The sequence below is a fragment of the Corvus moneduloides genome, chromosome 1, assembly GCF_009650955.1.
Source record: "Corvus moneduloides isolate bCorMon1 chromosome 1, bCorMon1.pri, whole genome shotgun sequence".
NCBI classification, from domain to species: domain Eukaryota; kingdom Metazoa; phylum Chordata; class Aves; order Passeriformes; family Corvidae; genus Corvus; species Corvus moneduloides.
Window position 1 is genome coordinate 9,992,284 of NC_045476.1, and position 21,034 is coordinate 10,013,317.

Here is a 21,034-nt window from a genome sequence, read left to right on the forward strand (position 1 = left end):
CAGTCAGTTGCTGACTATCACAGTTGGTTTTTGGAAAGAGAAGAATTACTTCACATGCCAGAACTCCTGTAGAGTCTTTATTTCTGTTCCTCACAGAGATTTTACTGTGGGTGTTATGATGCTGCAATGCTTGGGTCTCTGTAAATAAGAGGATTCCTCCCTGTCTACCTGTCTCTGCTGACCAGAGAAGTTATTTATGACTCTGACTTGATCAAGTTACTGTGTTCAGTGTGTCACCAGCTGCTGGTGCCTGTGTGCATGTGCTCACCTGTCGCACTGGAGAGGGAAATGGAATTGCCTTTGCCCACTACAGAATATGTCAAATTAGCTCTGTTGTCACAAGTGAAGAGCACACATGTGAACCATTGTCACCATTCCACTGACATGCAGTAACTCAGGCACAATAACTTGATTGTGAGACTGGACTCTTAGCTCTAGCTGCTTTTTGGTGGTTTTGAAGGCAGAATTTTCTAAAGAGACTGACTGGACTTACTTTTATCTGCTCCAATGTGCCTTTACATATCCTTCAGACTAATCAGAGAATGCCCTGATACCACATCACTGAGTTTATTAACAAGGGCATAAAGCCTCTCTACTGAGCAAAACAATCAAAAGATAGAGTGTTTGACAGTCTTGCCTATTTCTGTGGCCTCGAACTATCCGTCAATCACCGCCCTAAATGAAGGCATCATGCAGGCAGCTGGTTTGCATGTGGCAGGAGAGGGAGGGAGGGTCAGGATAAACACCTCTGCATTCAAGCTGATGGATCTGCCTGCCAACACACAGCCCCAGGCAGCTGGACTTGGTCCAATTACACAACTCCCCAGTGATTCTTCCTTCAGTGATACTAATGACAGTCCCTGGTGTGTAGTACTGCACTTGTATGCTGCTATTATAATGATACCTCCTTACCAAAATCTCATGTAATTAACTCACATACTAAATGAGTTTTGGTGGCTTTGCTTTTTAATTAGGAGCAGAGACCTCTGGTTTTGTGTAATGCTGATGTCTAGGCTTGGGAATACAGCTGCTATTATTCGCACTATATTTGTCTTTTTCTCATACCTAAAAAAAAGTCCAGTTGGGATGAAGGGATAATTTTGCTGATGGTATACAGGGACATGAGAAGATGTGCTTCCAGCCCTCAGGAGACTAATGCATAGTTAAAGAATAACAGTTCCTCTTTCTCTAGCTGGTCACAATACCCTTGGCTTAGCCCAATTTCATTTTTACACCTCCAGAAAATTTGGGTTTTATACAGATACCTCAAGTAAATAGCAAACAAAAGGAAGAAATGTAAAGACAGGAATAACAATAATGAGATTATGCAGCTCGATGGCCTCCAGGGTGCAGGCTGGAGTGCTGGTCTTAATGTTTCTGTTTTAGTTTCTCCAAGTTCTTTTATTTGTGTATAAGCCTTATTTAAATTGGTGCATAGGTCATTTCTATAGATAGCTTTTAACTTTTTTCTCTTTCAAATTTATTTACACATATATTTATTTTAACTTGCAACAGGTGGTCTTTAAGTGAATGAGCATTGTCTGTGATGTGCACTGTCTAAAACAAAACCCCGAGTGATTGATAATGTTTAGAAAGAGGAAAAGAAAAGAGGATGCCTGAGGCTAGCTGGCATTTTGCCTTCAGTGCCACATGTGCTGGTACCAGCACAGATGACACTATTTTCCTTTTCTAAGTGGAGATTTACATCCCACACTTATGGCCAGCATATGTAAAGGGAAGTGCAGGATCCACAGATCAGTTGTCCTCTCCTGTCGTAGCATTTTTTGATCTCTCCAAGCCAGCAGATGTGAATTTGGTCTCTGGGCTGAGGCCCATGCTGTACATAATGGAGAGACACAGCTGTTCCCTGCATCTTTCCAGCAGATGATCCTAATGGCTCCCACAGGCTTGTGGGCCGCCAGCAACATGAAAAACCAGGAAAACAGCTCTTGAGAGGACACTTGTTTGCAGACATTTTTACAAATAAACTTCTCAGGAGCTAAATTATGAAAGGAAAATGGAGAGGTTCCCTTCTCACACAGCTAGGGCAGTCCCTTTATTGCTGATGTAAATAAATGGGTATCAGTTTAGCCAATGTAAATGTTGGCTTTCTTGGACCTGTCTTTCAGTAGTGGGGGTTGTTGTGGTTTTTCTTTTGAGGCAGTTGGGTTTGGTTTTTTTGTAATTCCCTGTTTTATTAGCAAAGCTGTAGCTAGACAGAACATAAAAAGTAAATTGTGTGTTATTCTGTGGTTTGATAGCAGCCTGCACAGACTGTGTGGTATCCCTCCCCCTGTTCCCCATCACACAATAAGCATTTCAGACTGGATTCCTAAAGATACTTTCTGATTTTGAGCAGACCAAATTCCGAAAGACAAATCTGATGTTGTTAGAAGCTGGCTCTCCAAGATGCAGAAGTATAAATGGTACCTTTCATAGCAATGCCACCTTGCTTTATAGAATTTTGTCAAAATGACAGTTAATGCTTTTGCAGCATTCCCTCAAGGGGCATAAACCCACCTGAAGACAGGGCACACACACTGCCTGTGTGGGTGCTGTACCTCCTTGATGGCCACCCATAGTGCTAACCAGCACGTTGCATTCCCTTTCTTAGTTCCTCAGAAGCCAAAGGGCTATTTTCCAAGTAGCTCTTCCAGCTACCAGAAAGCTGTGGGCCTTCTGTGTGTTCCAAGGTAGCAATCGTCTTTGCTGCAGCTTTCCCCAGAACCAAGTAAGTCTGCATAAATCACGGGCTGTGCAGCATCTTTCTTTGAGGAGTTTTGTGCAGTCCTGGCAGGCACAACAAAGGACACAAGCCCAGGCAGCCAATCTGTGTACAACAGGCCTTCTTGGTTTTATGTAAGACTTGGAGGTAAAAACACTTTCTTGATCTGCTCAGTAGCACTGAAGTAGCACAAGGTTTTCCCTTCAGGAGGTGGCAGTGCTGCCTGGCAGTCAGCAAACCCCAGTGACAGCAGCCTCCTTGCAGGCTGACCCCAGATGGGCTATAACAAACCAATAATTCTTCACTCCTGGGATGTTATTGTTGTGACTTTTGAGATTTTCTAGACCGAAAGGATCTTCCCCAGCAACCTCCAGACAGGTCAGGCTTACAAAGAAGCCTCAGAAACACCAATTTTTCCAGCCTGTGTAGAGCCTGCTCACGCCAGCAGCTCCTGCTGATTTATTGTAGCCTTTTAAGACGTAGATCAGGGTGTTATTACACAAATGTAGGGTAAAAGAGGTTCCTGGGCTATGTGGCTGAAAAACGTCAGTCCACCATTCTGAGACATGAGTTTTCTTAAGCAAGAGATGATTTTTTGAAAAGCAGTAATCCAGACTGTGGAAAATAGGAAGGCATTGTGCGGATGTGCTGAAGATTGCTGCTTCACTCAGCATGTGTGAAAAATGCCCTCACATGCTGGTGTGTGCAGGGCTGGGGGAACGCTGGTGAGCTGGTGAGGAGGGATCCTGCCAGGGGGATAATCCCATCTCGTTTGTTCTCCCCAGTGCTACAACTGTGAAGAGGAGGCCATGTACCACTGCTGCTGGAACACTTCCTACTGCTCCATCAAGTGTCAGCAGGAGCACTGGCATGCCGAACACAAACGTACCTGCCGCAGGAAAAGATGAAAGAGTTACTCCTCCCCTAGAGCAGCACCCCGATGATTGCTATTCTCAGACACAGCGGTTTTTGTTTCCAAGAAAAGCCAAAATTGTTTAGAATTTGCTTCCCATTTTGCACCAGCCTTTAAACACTTTTGGTAAAAGAAATTTTGCACAGTAGTTTCAGTCTTCTGTTAAAAATGCTCCTCCAAAATTTTGTCGGCAGAATAAATTGAACATCTGTGGGAGCAGGTTACTGCAAATAATTTTAAACTAGAGGATTTGTTGCATTTTCAGCAAATTTTAAGACATTTTTAGGTTTTACAGATATTTTAATCTTTAAAAACAGCAGATCTAAAAACAAAAAAATGATGCAAGTTTAACAAAAGGAACATTTAAAAACTAGATCTGAATGTAAAAAGTACAGAACTGTTTCAGAAAAACAAAGCATACTACCTTGATGTAACATTTATTTCTTAACCTTGTTGAGCTGGTTTTGTTCAGCTTAATTTTACTGTTTAAAGGCATTATCTATTGGTTATACCAGTGGGTACATGATTGAATTTAGGGAACAGGGTTGACACAGCAGGTGCTAGTCCTGCGTATTTTTTCTTAAATATTTCCCAACTGTGTTTTATTTTCATTATTTCTTTTCAATATATAACTTTTATAACAAATATTAGCTTTGATCTTGTAGTTTAAAATCACAGGGAACTGGGGTAATCTTTTACTGAGCTGGATCTTAGAGAAAAATGAATATTTAAATTTTGAAGTTTGCACATTTCATTTTTGTTCTAACATGAGTGCTTGTAACAAGAATAAGAAAAGCCAAAAAAAACCCAAACAAAAACAAACAAACAAAAAAACCCAACTACCTTTATTCCTACTCGGAATTTGGAGGCATACAAATTACTTTTTTGCGCCCCCCTTCAGCCTCCCCAATTCAACATCATTTGACCACCTCTTATCTGGTGTCACCTGGTCCATCATAACTTGATAATAAAAGGAGAAAAAGCACTTAAGTTTCACAGAAGCCGTTATGTTTGTAGTAATGGGTCATTGCCTAATAATGAGCTCCATCACTGTACTCAGAATGAAGAATAATGCATGTTAATTTTCTTGTATTAAAGATGCCGTGATTTGTAAAAAGTCTGTATTTTGCGGAATGTCTGGATTAAGAAGCATTACCAATAGGAATGGATCGATAGTTGAAAAATGATTTTCTTTTTGTTTGTTTTATATATAGATATATGAATTGCATCCATGTTCAGAGACAATTTTTTAAATAGATGTAAAGCTTACTTAAATAGCTTTTCTTTTAAAGTGTCTCCACATTTTAGTTTTTTTCAAAGATTGGTCTTAGACTGAGTCATATGCCCATTAATCATCCAGCTATTTTTTGAGAAGTTAGAGGAATAATTTGTAAATATTTATTTAGATCTTTGATATTTATTGAAAGCAATTACATGATGGAACGATGGAAGCTGAAGAATCAGGAGGAAAGCCTTTTAAAAAGTTTTCTCTAGGATTTGTCAGGGTCATTGTAAAGACAAAAATATAACTAAGACTTCTGTGAACTACCACTGAAATCCTGACCTTTTTTACTTACAGTGGTGATATAAGTTAATTGACTATATACCGCCAAATAATGCCCAATATGTTGCAGAAATTAAGTGGTAAGTTGATTGGAAAAAATAGTAAGTAGATGGTAACTTGTATTACCACAGCTACATTATTGCCTGATAAATGTGTAATTAACTTTTGTCGCCTCTGTGTTGTGACTGTAAAACACTTCACAACTAAAAATCAATCTTGTTTGATTACTTTACAAGTTCCAAAACTTCGATCCACCCCTATGAAAGCAAGTTATTGTGAAAATATTTTTGGTGTAAAATCATTCCAGAATATGTAATATTTAACTGATAGCTGCATGAAAGTAAGATTCGTGTTACTTTGGCTTTTTTGTCTCTGTTGACACGGTTGCACATTTCCAAGTTACTACAGCGTGAAAACTGTGTGTTTTAAAGAAAAAAAACAAAACAAAAAAAAAAAGATTGTGGCCTGGTTTTGTATAAGTTTTAGGTAAAATTACAATTGATTGTTTTAGGAATCATGATTTAAAATTAATTTTTCTGCAAATCATAAAGCTATAATAAAGTGTTGAGCTTAGCCACTATGCACATTGTAATTATTCATTGTGGCTGTCCAGTTTATGATGCATTCTGGCATTTTGTAAGCTGCTCTGACTAGCAATATATAGAGTCATTTAATGTGTTAACATTGGTTAATAAATGTATTTAAAAAAACCTCATTGAAAGTATCTGTGTTGATTTTGGCCAGTTGTCCTCACATCCTGGGGTGGGCAGGCATGAGGCTGCTGTTAGTACTTGTACCAAGCGAGACCGGGGCTGTGCGTGGGGAGCTGGGCCTGAACTCCCAGGAACCTTGTTCCTGACTCAAGGGGAGCTGGCAGGGCCATGCAAGGGCTTCAGCACTTAACATGGCTTAACAGCACCAACAGGGAATCTTTTCAGCCCATGCAGAGCCAGCAGCCCCTGGGGGTTGCGCCCATCAAGTCCTGGTTTTAAAGCCAGATCCTGCACTGGCAGCAGCCAGGCTGGGGCTCAGCCCTGCCTTGCCCTGTGCTTCCCCTCACCAGAGGCCCCACTCTGCCTCCGCCCTCACCCGGTCACCAGCCCTGAGCCTGCGCCTGTTGTGTGTTTTATCAATGAAGTAGTTCCCTCTGGAGGGGCTGCATGAGCTCAGCTTCACCTGAGTGCAGTGGGGTTTCTCCTGCTGAGCCCTGAGCAGCTCAGTCCCTCACTCGCCACAACGCTGCCAGTGAGGTGCCCGAGGGAGCCAAGGGCCCAAGGAGCACATCCTGCGGCCACCCAAGAGAAAGGGCCACGTGGGGACAAGCCAAAGGCAGAGTGGGTCATCCTGGAGCTCCACTGGGACTTCAGGGCTGCAGGAGGGACACTGGGAGTTGGTTTCAGTATGGCAATTAAGAATTTCCCTATGGAAATTAAGACCTGGAAAGACCTTCAAGTCCTAAGGGATCCCTCTAAGTCTCTTTTATTATTTCACAATCCAAACAGTTCTGTTCTTACACGAGCCAAATTTTATTCCTTCATCTTGATGAAACTCAATTAAATGTCAACAGCCAGCACAGCCAATCACGTAAGCTGGTAAAGCAGGATCAGGAATAAGCAGCATCTCCCTTCAGCTCCCCTCCCAGGGCATTCCCCTTTTTTGATGACTGCAGTCACTCTCCAAGCTCATCAGCACTCCAATGGCAGAAATCCTCAGTGCAAATGCTCCTCCATTCCTCTCCCCATGTGCATTTGCCAGTTCAGGTGACAGCAGTGGTGCCAGCATCAGGATCAAACAGATCTCTGGATGTGCCAAGGCAGCCTCCCACCTGCATTGTGTAACATGGATTGTCTGTGACCTGCTGTACTCCACCACTGTCCCACACTGGGCCCTGTCACTGCCAGCTGGCAGAGCAGAGGAGGAGAATTGTCCTTGCACTGCCCCAACTCTGCAAGTTTCCTTCCATCAGGAATCTCAGGGTGAGTGAGGGTTTCTCTGAGTTCCTGCAGCATCACCGCTGCAGGCAGTGCTCCTAGAGCATCAGTCTGAAAGACTTATTTTGGCTTTTCCTATTATTAACATTGTTATTACTATTAATTTTTTAATTTTTATTGTTTTTTTAAACTCTGGCTATTCCTTTATTTTAATAAGGAGAAGCTGTGGTTTCTGCCTCCTGCTTCCTTTAGGTGGAGTGAGCTGCCCAGCTCATGGCTTGTTTGCCTTTCACAATCTTAAATGATCAAGTATGTGAAATATGTTTGGGATTTGTTACTGGTAGTTAGGGGCCACCCTGTCAATTTTAGCTTCCCTGAGTGAGAGTACATATATGATCTGTGCATATACTTCTCAAATGCTTTCATAAATCAAATTGAGGCGGGGGGTATCTAAACCAAAGAGGCCCTTCTTGTGTTGTTTCACGTTAAGAAAATGCAACTGCAAGCAGAAAGGTCCATCCATTTGTGAGAATACTAGAATATTTTTGGGGTTAAGTGGGAAATGATTATAGGTAATGTAAAAGGAATAAAACCAACTATCTTGGATCTTCCAAACCCCATAGTTTATCCTTAATAAAACCTATTTCCAGATGTCAAAAGGCTCAAAAGTATGATAGGCTCTGAGTAACGCTCTTTGTAAAAGAAATGCTGGTTACTAGATGTTCAAAATTGTAAAATCAGAAAAAGAAAGAGAACCAAGAAAAAATTAACTCTACATTGTCCCTCCTGCTCCCCATGGCCATGCCTGCCCCAGGACCTCTCCAGCCCCTTGACTCTGGAGTCACGAGTGAGATATAGAAGGGATGTTTCATCCCTTCAGGCGTGGCAAACAGCAATGAAGAGGCTGAAATTAAGCGCAGCATCTACTTTGTAGATAATTTGTACATAGAAGGAAACTGATAATTGAAGATTATTCAGAAGGAATGCCAAGAGAGCAAGAACACTCCATGATAAAAGGCAGAGTGATGTGTTTGTTTACAAAGCCACTGGCCAGCTGCTGTAAACTCACTGAGTGAAAAGTAAGCTGGTGTGAAGCTTCAATGGAAATAGGATTTACCCTAGAGAGATACCTAAAAATAAACTGAGTTCTGCATCAGAAGATGCTGTGCATCTGGTTACACAAAATGCTTTAGTAGTGTTTGGGAAAGGACTTCTGCAGCAGAAAATAATGTTTGTTAATAAAGCCAGAGCATTTTGATTTTTAACTACTTCATTAACAGGAAAGGTATCTTTGGCAAACAGCCACTGTAGGCAGCTTGGGGCCCCACTTGCTGCCACATTCCACCTCCGCTTCTCCCCTGCTCATGCTCCCATGGGAGCATGGGCCAGTTTTGAGCCATGATCCCACCATGCTTGGCCACAGCAATGTGCTTTTTGTCCCTTGTAATAGAGCCTTCAATGTGAAAAATGGTTTCATTAAAAGTGAAAAGAGACTCGGTGACTTGCACACAGCAGCTCTTTGAGTCCCTGTCACCAGGAAAGAGGGTTTTGCGTGGCTTGGGCCACACCTCTATGCCTCAGCCAGTTTGGGGCATCCTGCTCACTGTCCTCATTGGGAGGCATAGGAGCTGTGTGGGTCAGCTGTGCCTGAGGAGGGAGCAGAACAAAGCCCAGGGCATGGGCAGGGACATCCCCCGCTGCCAGCCCTGCAGCTCAGCCTCGCCAAGGAGCAGCAACACTGGCTCCTTCCAGGAAAATCATGGCCAGAAACTCTGCCATGCGTGGATTACGTGCTGGAGAGAGAATTTCTTTGGCTGACACAACGCTTGACTGAGTGACAGAGCCTTTTCCTATCTTTTCACAAGTCCATAAAGACCACAAGGGCTAGAAAGCCTTTTAGTTTTGCCCCGAAGAAACGCAAGATGTGCAGCTCAGCCATGCAATTGCTTCTGTTTTCCCACTGATGCTGGAGCGGGCAGCATTTGAACCCTGGGCTCCCCAGTGCCAGGGGCTGCCACAGCAGGGAGCTGCTCCATGCTGGCCGAGCTGTTGGGACTCGGCGCTGGACGCCGAGCCAGAGCCCAGCACTGCTCAGCTCTTCCCACCAGCGGGGTTCCCGCTGCCTCTCTCTGCCGAATTTGGGTGGGGGCAATGCTGCACTTGCAAGGAAGCCTTGGAGTCAGTGGGGTGACATTGAGATTTAGGTGCCGGAAGGGGAACAGGAGGCCGCTCCCACAGCAGGTCCCTGCTGCAGGGACTGGATCTGTCCTGAAGTGCCACAGACACTGAGAAAGCTCCGAGCCACCTCGGGCTTGTCCTGGTGCAGGAGCCTCCCTTTGAAAGCTACGGACAATTACAAGCAGCAATTGCCACAGACAGGGGCCCTGCAGCGAGAGAGCAGCGGGAGCTCAAGGCTAAGAGCCACAGGCTTCCCAAGCTCCTCCTTAGCCTGGCACAGCCCAGACTGTCGACCTCTGCCCCTGGTACTAGATCCACTCCCAGAGCCTTTCTCTTAGCCCAAAGCTCGTGAAGAAGTACACTCTCTGTGCAGAATCATCTGCAGAGACAGAACCTATCTATGGTCTTCTAGTAACAGCTTATCCAGAATTTGCCTCTTTTTCTCCTAATTGTGATCCTGCTCAGGACCTCCCTGGGCAGAGGGAGTGTTTCCACCTCTCCCAACTACTGCTATCACCATTTGGTGAAGAAAAGCAGTGTCTGGAATCCCGCATCCCATTACAGACCTAATTATTATTATTCCAGTAGCTCAGCATTTCCAAATCAAAACGGGACTTTGCTACATCCCAAACTGACAGGTTGCATCCTGACTTTGTGTCTCTCCTGCAGATGCACTGGCTTTATCGTGCTGGAGAAATAAATGGTGCTGGTAGTTGTAAGTAAAGTGCAACGACAGCACACGTGCCTCATGCAGGCATAGCAAAATGCAGTCAGACCAGTTTGGAGCAAGGCTACAGCCTGTTAGGTGATCCACTGGAAATGGGAGTTTTTAATGGAAGTTTTCACTTAAGAAAACATGGGGTTTGTTAGAAAATTTTCATAACAGAGTGATCTCTAATAGCCATTTTATTATTGCTTAAAACAGCAGTTAAAAACCTCTTGTACTGTAAAAAGGCTTTGCTCCAAGATGAAAAAATACTTCCCTCCTTTGAAGGAAAAAAAAAAAATTATAGCTGAGACCACACTTCTTTCTCTTTGCTAACCAAAGAGCTGTGAGAGAAGAACTTAAACATTCCCATTCAGTTTTTGTGGCCCTGCACCCTGGACTGGCAGGGTGAGCTGTGGGTTTCCATGGTGGATGCCCAGTGCCTGCCCAGGCAGCCAGAGAGTTTTTCAGGCTGTGCAAGTCCACCCCTGCCCCTGCAGCAGCCAGCCCGGACTGAGCCACGCAGGGACCCTGCAAAGGCACACGAGGGTGCAGCCCCATCCCAGCTTGCAGCTACTTGTGGTTAGGAGAGAGGGGGGGTATGCAAAAAAAATTCTCCTGTGGATTTCAGGAAAGTATCCAAACCCAAATGTTTGGGAGAGGCATCCTAGAGATGCTAATGAGTACATGTGGCTTCAATGGAAAGTTTAATTCCTTTGTACCTCCTCAGCCACTCACTTCCTTTGGGCAGTTGTTGGCTCAAATTCTCGTCTCCTGCTGCTCTGTGAATACTAGCCGTGCCATACTCCTCTCCCGACCTGGCTTCACGGAAACATTATTTTCTTCTTGCATGCAGCTGCTTTTCCTATTCTTGTTTTCTCCCAGTTTCTGTTCTTCAGTCCTGCCACTTACCTGATACAGATCTGGTTCTTTTTTAGTTTCCCAGACCGTTGGGGCTGGGATAAACTCTGTCCTTGCCTTGCACAGGTCTGTCCTTCTACCTCTATACACCTCCTCTCTTGAGTCTTCCTGCAGAGCCCTTGGCTCAGTCCAACAGGGGCAGGTCACCCAAGCCTCCAGTCAGAATCCAGGGCTAAGAGCAGCGACGTGAGTCCCAGCATTGGAGCTTCCTGATTGAAATGCACTCCCCTAGGAGGCCCCTAAAATTGGGCGCCCGATGCCACAGGTTTAGATTTTCTCAACTGCTTGATCTTTACTTCCATATGCACAATCTTCTCTTTCCTGGCCTCCTCTTCTACCCAAATATTTTTCCTAAAACTGCCCTTCATTTGTGGCTTCCTGCACTGGTGTGTTTATCCTGATAGCTCAGTACAGCTCTTGGTGCCTCTTCTGGCATCTCCAAACCTTTCCCATGTGCTGCCAGTCACACTTGGAAGCCACTTCCTGTGAAGATTCCATCAGCTTTGTCTCCTCCTCCAGCTACTCTCCACATGCCTATGAGCCTCAATCTACCAAAGCACAAAATTAAAACAAGATCAGCTTTGTGCCTTTAGGATCTGCCCATTAACTGGCCATTGCTGTAGAAGATTTGGCGATCATTAAAAAAAATTATTATTAGCTGTGTCGTGGGCTCCCAGGGAAAAGACTTCCCCCCCTGCCCCCCACTGGCCCCATGTGCATCATAGAGAATATACAACAGTGCTTTGGCTTTGAAGAAATCTTGTTTGTGCAGACCAGAAAAAGGTAAAGAGCACTGACTTTGACTGGCATGATGCAGCACGACCTGCTTAGTGAACCTGAGGGAATTTGAAATGCCATGCAGTTCCCAGTGTCAGGATGATGCCAGAAGGTGCAGAGATGGCCTGATCCTGTTGTGTTGTGTAAGAAAGGGGGAGCTGCTGCTTCAGAGATGTTGACCTCAGCCAGGGGCAGCACAAATGAGGCAAAGCTTAGATGGTTTTTGTACCAGCTTTAAGGTGATACCCCTCAAAAGAGACAAGGAAAACCATGAAAAGGAGAACCCTAAATCATGGTAAGGTGAGAGAGAGCTTTTGGGAATGTGGGCTACCAAATGGAGCACTCCAGATGTAAAAAAACCCCATACATTTATGTTTTAAAAAAATTAACAATATATTATTTTATATTTTATCCCCAAACAAAATGATTAATTTCTACTTTCGCCATGTAGAATCTGGTTACTTTTTTTCTTTTTCCTTTTCAAATCTCAGTTTTAAAGCAAAAATTTCTTCCAATAAAACAAAGCAACAAAAAATTCAAAATCAGGGTTGGCTCTTACGCTGGGGACAGTGGGGTCCATCCCCCTTGGGATGACTCTTGTAGGCTGTACCTCTTCCCTACTGCCCATCCACCCAGAGCCCAGCCCAGCCCCCTCAAACATGAGTGTGCCCAGGCAAGAGCCACAGCTAGATTTGCCTCTCCAGGGGTGCAGAGGGTTCTGTGGCCCAGCAGGTGACTGTGAGAAGCTGTGCTGGAGAAAGCTCAAAGCTCCCCCAAACTCAGCTTTGCTCACAAGGCAACTGGTAAGAATTTGTTGTTGATCTCTGTGCATGCCCCTCCCTCCCCCCTTGATAATAACAGTGCATAAAGGAAATCTTTGTGTTGAAAACCAGAAAAGGAAAGTTGTATGGTCTTTTATCAAACTTTTTTTCCAATTCTTACATTCTTAGTATCATGATAATGAATAAATTATGCTGTTCCTATTGTTCATGGTTCTTCTAATCTCACAGGGGTTTTTTTGTTGAGATTTCCCACCAGCTTTGCAGTGTTACAGCCACCTTTTGCCAAAATAATTTTTAAATTGTGGATATGAAATATTTTGACCTTTTAAAAACCCTAATCCCATTAACATAAAAATCAAACCCCTTTTTCCTTTAATGAAACAATTTGTAAAATTGAATCAGGAATTACTTGCTGTTCTGCCATCCTCTTCCTTCTGCCATCTCTTTTCCCACAATTTTTGGATCTCTGCTCAGGGAAATTGTAGTTCCACAAGACTGCACCTACCTCTTGTGATGAGCAACCTGAAATCCAAGCCATCAGAGTCGGGATTTTATACCCTGAATTTCTCAGACAGGCCTCCAAAGACATGAGGACTCACAATTTCACCCCTCGAAATCACATTTGGAAAACGAGAGTTGGGGCCAAACCTCTTCCCTGGAGAAGCTGCTACTCAGCAGCTGGGAGCCAGATCTGAAATCAAGGTCTTTTTGGAAAAAGCCAATGGAAACATGCAGCTCACATTTCCAGGAGGGATCATCTGGCCACTCAAGGTTACTGAATCATTAGGGAGGTTCTAGCCCCACGTGTGAGTGACCAAGCAGCAACCCATAGACTTCCAGTGGCAGAAAGTTCCATCAGAGCTGTAACACCTGGATCAGCAACTTCCTTAGGTGACTGATTAGCAGCATGTCAGTAGCAAGACCTTGCAACAAAAGTGATAAGTGACAAATTTGAGGAGTTTTACAGTACTAATGCTTGTTATTGCTTCTCACAAAATGTTACCAAGCTTACAATAATCTTTACACTTTCAGCAAAAATGTGAACAGTATATTTGAATATATTAAAAAGAATTAAAAAAACATTTCACAAAAAACATTTGTTGCCATATGAAAGTCTTTCAGCAATAAATGCCCACACCAGTATTTAAACATTGTTAAAAGTATAATGATTTGTACTAATAAATTATGCAACAAGAGAGGTAAACAAAATAAAATTACAGTATAGCTCTCCATGTTCCTCCACTGAGCATCCGCAGCTCTTGGAAGCTCCATTTTAGATGACTAATTAAGAAACTGATATTTTCAGAGCAACAAAAATAAAAGCTTTTATTTGTTCATTTGAATATAAAACAGGCGTTATCACAGATGTACAAAGCGTACTGGTGGTTTAACATACAAGAAGGTTGCTGTCCTTTGCACATAAAAATTTTTGTTTGAATCTGTGATTGGCTGAGTTACATGAATTTCTCTAACCAGTCACCACACTCTATGAAATAACGCTGCTAACATTCAACTGATAAAAGGGACAGTCTTCCCTTGGGTAAAGTGTCAAGCAGGATTAAATATATATAATAAACAAGCACCATGAGGAATCTGCTCCTGTTTGATTAGTTTTGTGTTTAAATGTTCATTGTGTACCCTCTCTTTTTGTGCATGTGCATCGAGTTGATTACATGGTTTTGTCTGACTCCAAAAGCACAAGGTCACAAGACAAACATTTTATACATTCTCATGAATGGTTTATCTACAGTACAGTTTCTAATACAGAACAATCCTTCTTTATTGCTCAGTCTGATGGTGCTTAAATGTTTCCTTCCTTTTGCTTGCACAACAAAACCAGAAACTCAGTTTATCATTTCTCTTAACTCAGGATTTAACAACCACAGATGACAGGTTGCAGAAGAGAGCTGTTATTAACTGCGTTTCACAACTGCATTGCAGCTCTTTTATTCTCTACAAATGCAAAGTTGACTTCGTGAAGGTTAAAGTGATGCTTTGAACGACAGCGAGATTTGTTTTGCAGTACTGAGATCAGCGATAGCAGGACTTCACAAGTTAGTTCACACACTGCAATTATGTTTGTAATCAATCAACATCTTGTCTGAAACCTTACAACAACTTGCCATTAAGAACAGATTTTATTCTTTTTAGGGAGCAGAAAATGATTTAACAAAGTATGGGATTGGTCTGCAGAGCATGAATAGGGCTATTCACAGGACAGTGAGGGCGGAAAAGATGGTCTGAAAGAAAACGCGTCTGATGTGGCAAGATGCTCTGTACTGTACATGCAGACTAAAATGTCCCTACCTCTTAAAAAGATTTTTAACACCCAGCATTGAGACTCCCTTATACGTGATAAAAACATGATAACATTTGCCCTGCAACAATCTTAGTCATGCATATCCGGTAATGAGAGCCAGCACATGAACGTCATTTGGGACAAATAAGAAAAGCATTCTTGGACTGCAGCTGGTAAATCCCACTCTTGATCACAAACAGGTCAATTCAGTTACAACCACATGAAGGAAGGGGAAGGTTTTAAAAAAGGGGGCAGGGGGGGCAGGGAAGACAACATAACGGGGGAATCAAACCCCTCTTTTCTCCAAAGGTAGTAAAATGAAGGCAGCTGTGATGCATGTTTTCTACTCTTCTCCCGTGATGGCCTCAGGCTGGAGACCACGGGACTCCTCCGTTCCTTAACCAGGCAGATGGGTTCCTCTGATGTTTCAATGCGTTTAGGGACTAGTTAGCAGATGCACGATCCATGCCAAAGGGTGGTAGTGACTGTACACGCTCCTCTCCGTTAAGGAATAAATTAAAGACCATTGAAACAATCGTTTCCTGTAAATGTAAACTGGATGCGTTGGCCACCAAGCTACATGTCCTAGCTGAGAGGCGAATTGATGACTCTGTGCAAAAAACCCCAAAACTTTTCCTTATAGCAGTAAAAACACCAACTAAAACAATGAAAAAAATTGTGCAACAAAGTTCTGCAGCTAGACAACAGTGCTATTCCTCAACCTGCCTTTTCTAAGTCTAACAAGTGTATGCACATGCCAGCACGAATATTTATTGTTGCCTCCATGGCAAAGAAAAGAAAATTATTGTAGTGCATTTTTAGTCTTAAATTCATTCACTGCCTTAAAGGCAGCAATAATTCCACTTGCTGGTATCTAGAGGATTCTTTTTGACAGGGATACTTAGCAACCCAGGATTGCTTTTTTTCTTTTTCCAAAAAATCCGTGAGTAACATTTGATTATCTACAGTGGGAGACACCATGCAAGTGACAAGTACTGCATTTTAAACTTTAAAATCTTTTGTCATTAGTGAATTTATATTTCATATATATATATTTGATGTGATACTATCCACTCAAGATAATACAACACTTTGTTTTTATATTAGCAAACATTTCAAGATTTTAATATTCTTGAATGTTTCTTCTCTTTTATACTTCTAAAGAGATCAAAATAAATTAAACGTTTTGTACATAATTACAGAAGTAGTAGTTAACTTATTTTATCTTTTTAGTTTAGTACAAAGATATTTGCAAGCTCATTGCCGAAATACACCTTATTTATAAATTTCTTCCATTCTAACGCTAACAGCAAAGGCTCTTTGGCCTTTGGGCTTTCAGCATCTCTGACAGAAAGCTGCAAAATTTCTAATTGAAAGGTGCTACTTTGGGTTTTCTCCTCGTACCACTACATAGTTTCCTAAGATGTGGGATCTAAAATGGCTTAAGTTAGTAATGGATCTGTATTCATCAACTTTTTATGATATATTAAAACAAATGAAGGAAACAATTATTTGTATTAGTATGCAAATTGTTTTAAAATAATCCATTTGGAGGGCAGAATAAAAAAAAATCTACTTCAGCTTACTTAATGTAAAATACAAAGCCACATTTACTCAAAAAGCAGTATTGTCCAATAAGCAAAAAAAAAAAGTTTAAAATGGGCTTTTCCAACACACTGAAGGGCCTTACCCCATAGTCCTTCTTTTCTAAAATTTAGTGATAAAAGAAAACATTTCACATTTTATTTCCTGCCAATCGTGACTGCTTTGAAAAGTCGTAATAGAAACAGTTCCATTCTGATGAGTGTCAGCATCTTATCTGCACACTTTTTAGTGGACACAAAAAAATTTTATACATCTATAGTAAAGTCCATGGAAGCTTTAAGGTACAAGACTACATGTTGTAGGCCACATAGATGGGATCTAGCTGGTCTGCCAAAAATCCATCTCGTAGGTGCATACGTTGTTTCTCTCCACGGGAGTTGATAGGAATTACACCAATGTCCACAACCACCACCACCCCTACAATCAGATAGTGTTCCTCCAGGACCACGTTGGTGACCAAAGGAACAAGGTCCAAAGCTTCTTGCTCAGATCCATCCAGCTCAACTACAACAACCAGTAAATTTGTCCAGGTAAACACCGCACTGGAATGAAAGAAAAAATAATATTAGTGGTAGGGTTTTTTTATCCATTTCATTTTTTATCTTTTTTCTTGCATCTTGGTTACCTTTTCTTGGAGCTCCTTGGGCTTGTTCAGTGTGCTCAGCACAAAGTGTGAGCAGCAAGAGAGAACATGCTGCAGGCAAGGGCAGAACAGCCCCATGAGCTCTCTCTTTAATACTGCTGCAATTTTAAGCATTAGGCTGAACTTTACAGAAACTTGCCTGCCGTGTAAGGAGGGACTACGACAGCATGTGGTTCCCTCTGAAGCCAGGGAAGTGCCACAGGTCTGCTGTGGTCATGGAGTGATGTGTGTGTGGAGGCGTCTTCTCTGGGGTTTTTTGAAGAGCAGCCCAGAAAACCAAGGAGGTTAAGAGAGGAGGCACCAAGAAGAACAGCAGGAGCATAGGCTGAGCTGAAAGATCTGAAGGATAACGCCTGCTAGTGAAGGGGTGTGGAGCCCTGGGAAGGCACATGGCACAGTGCAGGCAGACAGGGGTGCCCGGGGAGGGGCCATCCTCCCTGCGCCTGCTTGGCAAACACGGCTGTGCGACTTAGGGAATGGGCTGGCTGCTGTCCAGGCAGGGCAGAGCTCAGCACAAAAAAGCTGCAATTCTTCTGGACCAATTGGTTTCCACAGAAGTAAGGCTGTCTCTCCATCTGTTTTATTTTGGCTGTTTTATTTCTGTTGGGTTTAAGGGGACAGGAGTTTTAACATTCCTGATTAACAGTTGAGACAGTCAAGGGAATGCCATTATCTCCAGTATCTCTTCTTTGCTAAAAGAACTTTGTAAGACCCCAAAGTTTTGGTTAAGTCCTGGAGCCAAAGCAGGTAAATTTTGGGTTCTGCTACCTGGGACCATTTCTGGCTAAGGATAATGCATTTATCTTTCCAAATACGGAGGCTGGGAGGATATCAAAGTCTGGTGTATGGTTCCATCCAGAGTAGTTTTACAGCTTCCCTCCATCCTCCTCCTCATATCTCCAGTGTCTCCAAAGACTCTTGCATCTCGTGGGAGGTCAGCACAGCTGAGTCACAAAGAGCAATCTCATTCTTCCTTGCAGGTGTTTAAGACACTTCTTCCTCTAACTTATTCCATAGAATAAATAATAATATTCTACACATGTAAGCCATACATCAAGCCCTGTACTTTTCTTGCCTTCACCTCATAAAATCAGGGGATAACTTCCCAGAACTGTCTTGAGCATAAGCATCTGAAAGTCAGAATATATTATGTACATAAGCCATCTTCAAAAAGAGCTTCTTACCCTAAGGTCAATGCTTGATTGAGACAGAAGTGCACTGTTTTAGCCTACTAAGACAGCTCTGAAAATCCATGTACTGTGGAACCATATCTTACTTAGCCCAAAAATTAGCCATGAAAATGTGCTCTACGTTGATGCTTGACAGAATGGATTTTAGAAGGAAAGTACTTACTCTAAAAAAAAAATTATTTTCAGATCCTGCCAAAGTACTATTTGATTGAATTCTTATGTGCTTATTGATCTGGAAAACTAATGAGCAGTCAAAGCAAGGCTGAGAAGGCCCCTTTTGACTTAGTACTGCTGTGAAATGAATTTCCATTTGTAATTATGTTTTTACAGACATTTTAGTAAGTTGATTGATGCTGAATATATGTATCAGACTGCACAGGTGACCATCTCCAGAGAGGTCCTGGAATTTTTATTGATTGCTGTACAAACATCTAAATTAGTATTATATATATTTTAACAAAAAAACCCTGGGTAGGTTTCATTGAAATGTAAGTTAGCATTTGAAACCATGCCTGGAAACTGCTGTTAGCTCGTTACATGAGAAAGCAATTAATAGCAAGATTCAGGAGCAGGTCCCTAAAACATGTGTTAGAATAAACTAGTTTGTCTGAATTCAGAAAACTGATTCCCAAAATTTTCATGAAGCTTCTATTAAGTCCTAAAATCAGTGACACTCCCAAGAGGCTTCAATTTAATTTAAAACTCATTTCATATGTCATGGTTCTAACTCACTGGTGACCACTGGAAGTAAAAGGAAATATTGCTCTTTATGTTCTTACTAGTTGAGATGAAATACATTAGCCAGTGTGTATCTCTTATGCATACATAACTTTCTAGCCCTGATGAATAAAAAAACTCAAACCAAAAATCTAGGGACCAGGAAGGCTGCCCTTTCCTTAAGAAATAACTGAGTCACAGTAATCAAGTCACACCCAATAGATGGAAAACAGTCAATGCACTGAGCTGGGAATGGCCCCTCCTGCTGCTTCCGTGTCACCGAATGCTACAGGAAAAACAAGGAACTTGTCAAAACACCTCCAGGGAAAGAAGCTCCTAATTGTTTTCTTCTCCAAATATCTTGTGTAGCTTTGTGTATAAACCACTTCTAAGCAAATTCCAGGAAGCTCTGTTCTGTTCCTCCTTTGAGACTTTGACATTTAAATGAGTCAACCATGTGCTTTAATTAAAACACATTCCTTATTTTTCAATGTATTTTGTGGTATTAGAAACACTTTCAAAATGCCCGGTGTGTGTGTTTCCCTCACAGTAAAACCAGACTGTGCCACTCTTGTTACGTATAAAGACACAGGAAGTCCAGGGTCAGAGGTTCTTGATTTTGTGCTAAAATTTCTTAAGAGACGAGCATAATTTTAAATGACCTTTCAGATCTGATCCTCAATGACAGAAGCTGCCCAGCAGGATCACATGTCAGTCAACAAACCCCCGGGTCCCTCAGTGGTGCCCAGTGTTACAAAATGAGCTGCGTTTCTCAGAGGCTGTTTTTACAATCTATCAACTGGACATGCCCAGCACCTTCTGTGTGCAACAGGAACTTATGTAGTTAAATCCTTAATGGGGCATTGTAACTGAAAAAAGGAAAGAAAAACAAGAAAAGAAAAAAAGAAAAGAGGCTCATGCCCCTGTCCACAGAAAGGGATATACAAATTATAAATTAAAAAAAAAAGAGTTAGCTGGCTATTATTTTGTCAAGGCGTGTGTCGCAAAGACAAAAGGAGCGTCTCTCAGAGAAGCTGAAAGAGAAGTTACATGAAAGAAGTCAAGGACAGTCAGGACAAGGACTGTGAATGAAAACTCTATGATGGTTATTTGGCAGAGCATTGGTTAGGAAGAGGCTGGGAACTGTGAGCAAACCAGACCTTGTCACTCTGAATAACTGTGTGTCCCTTTTCTACAGGGACCACATCCAAGACACATCTAATTCATCAGCAATCTCTCTTTTTGAGGAAAAACAACCCTGAAATATTGGCCTTAAATATTGGCCCTTGAGCAAAGGGTAGCAACAGTACAGAGTGTTTTCTGAATTCTCAGTCCTGTGCCTTGTACACTATCACCCACCTACTGGGAAGAGTGAAGGCACTGAGAATTATCTGCACGTACTTCTACCTTCTTGCAGAAATTCAGTGGCCTTTTTCTCTGGTTGTTCCAGCTTACCCCCAACCCTTTTTCAGTTGTCACTTTCTCACTCAGAATTTCCATGGTTGTGAAACAAAAAGGATCCTCAAAGTGCTCTCAGCAGTCTTGAAAGCAGGAATATAATTCAAGCATTTTTTGGTACTGAAACCCATTTCTGCAGTGTGATATGGCTACTTAATTCACTGCCTGTGAGCTCATAATTTGAGGGGACACAAACCTCTGACAAACAGGTACTGAAGAACACATCGATTTATGAATCTATGGCCATCTTATCATAGAGCAGTCCTTAAACAGCTTTACCTGAGAACTGCTGGTACTGACACATTTTCAAGGGGAATTTCATGACATTCCTAAAGTGTTCACACTGGTCTGTATGAAGGCACAGAACCCAGCTCCCTGTGTAGTGCCTATCTGGCACAAGACCATACCAGCAGTGATGATGCTCTAGGAGGAGGCAATAAGGCAAAACCTGAGTTACACTCGGCCAAGCAACTAAATGCATTCATTTTAACTGATATTTAAGAAAAAAGCAAAGTCTTGTACTAAAGAAAACCAGTTCAGCTGCTGTGCTTCATTCATTATTAATCTTTCTGCTTCAGGCCACACCTCTGCAGCTAGGACTGAAAAGAAAAATGCACTAAATTGC

At 42.2% G+C, this 21,034-nt stretch overlaps 2 protein-coding genes across 7 annotated transcripts in view; one reads left to right on the forward strand and one right to left on the reverse strand.

Annotated features, from left to right (window-relative positions):
* ZMYND11 (zinc finger MYND-type containing 11) overlaps positions 1 to 5,917 on the forward strand; it is a 105,548-nt gene extending 99,631 nt beyond the window's left edge. For all 3 annotated transcript variants that reach the window (XM_032099446.1, XM_032099454.1, XM_032099464.1), the window contains one exon: positions 3,511 to 5,917. In XM_032099446.1, the coding sequence (XP_031955337.1) occupies positions 3,511 to 3,633 (123 nt within the window). In that variant the 3' untranslated portion in view covers positions 3,634 to 5,917. The remainder of the gene's footprint in view (positions 1 to 3,510) is intronic.
* Positions 5,918 to 13,456: 7,539 nt separating this feature from the next.
* The window catches only part of DIP2C (disco interacting protein 2 homolog C), a 316,626-nt gene continuing 309,048 nt past the window's right edge, over positions 13,457 to 21,034 (reverse strand). For 3 of the 4 annotated variants that reach the window (XM_032099487.1, XM_032099504.1, XM_032099495.1), the window contains one exon: positions 16,624 to 16,943. In XM_032099487.1, coding sequence (XP_031955378.1) covers positions 16,691 to 16,943 — 253 coding nt within the window. In that variant the 3' untranslated portion in view covers positions 16,624 to 16,690. Of the gene's footprint in view, positions 16,944 to 21,034 lie in introns of all 4 variants that reach the window. The other variant, XM_032099479.1, reaches the window with a different exon arrangement.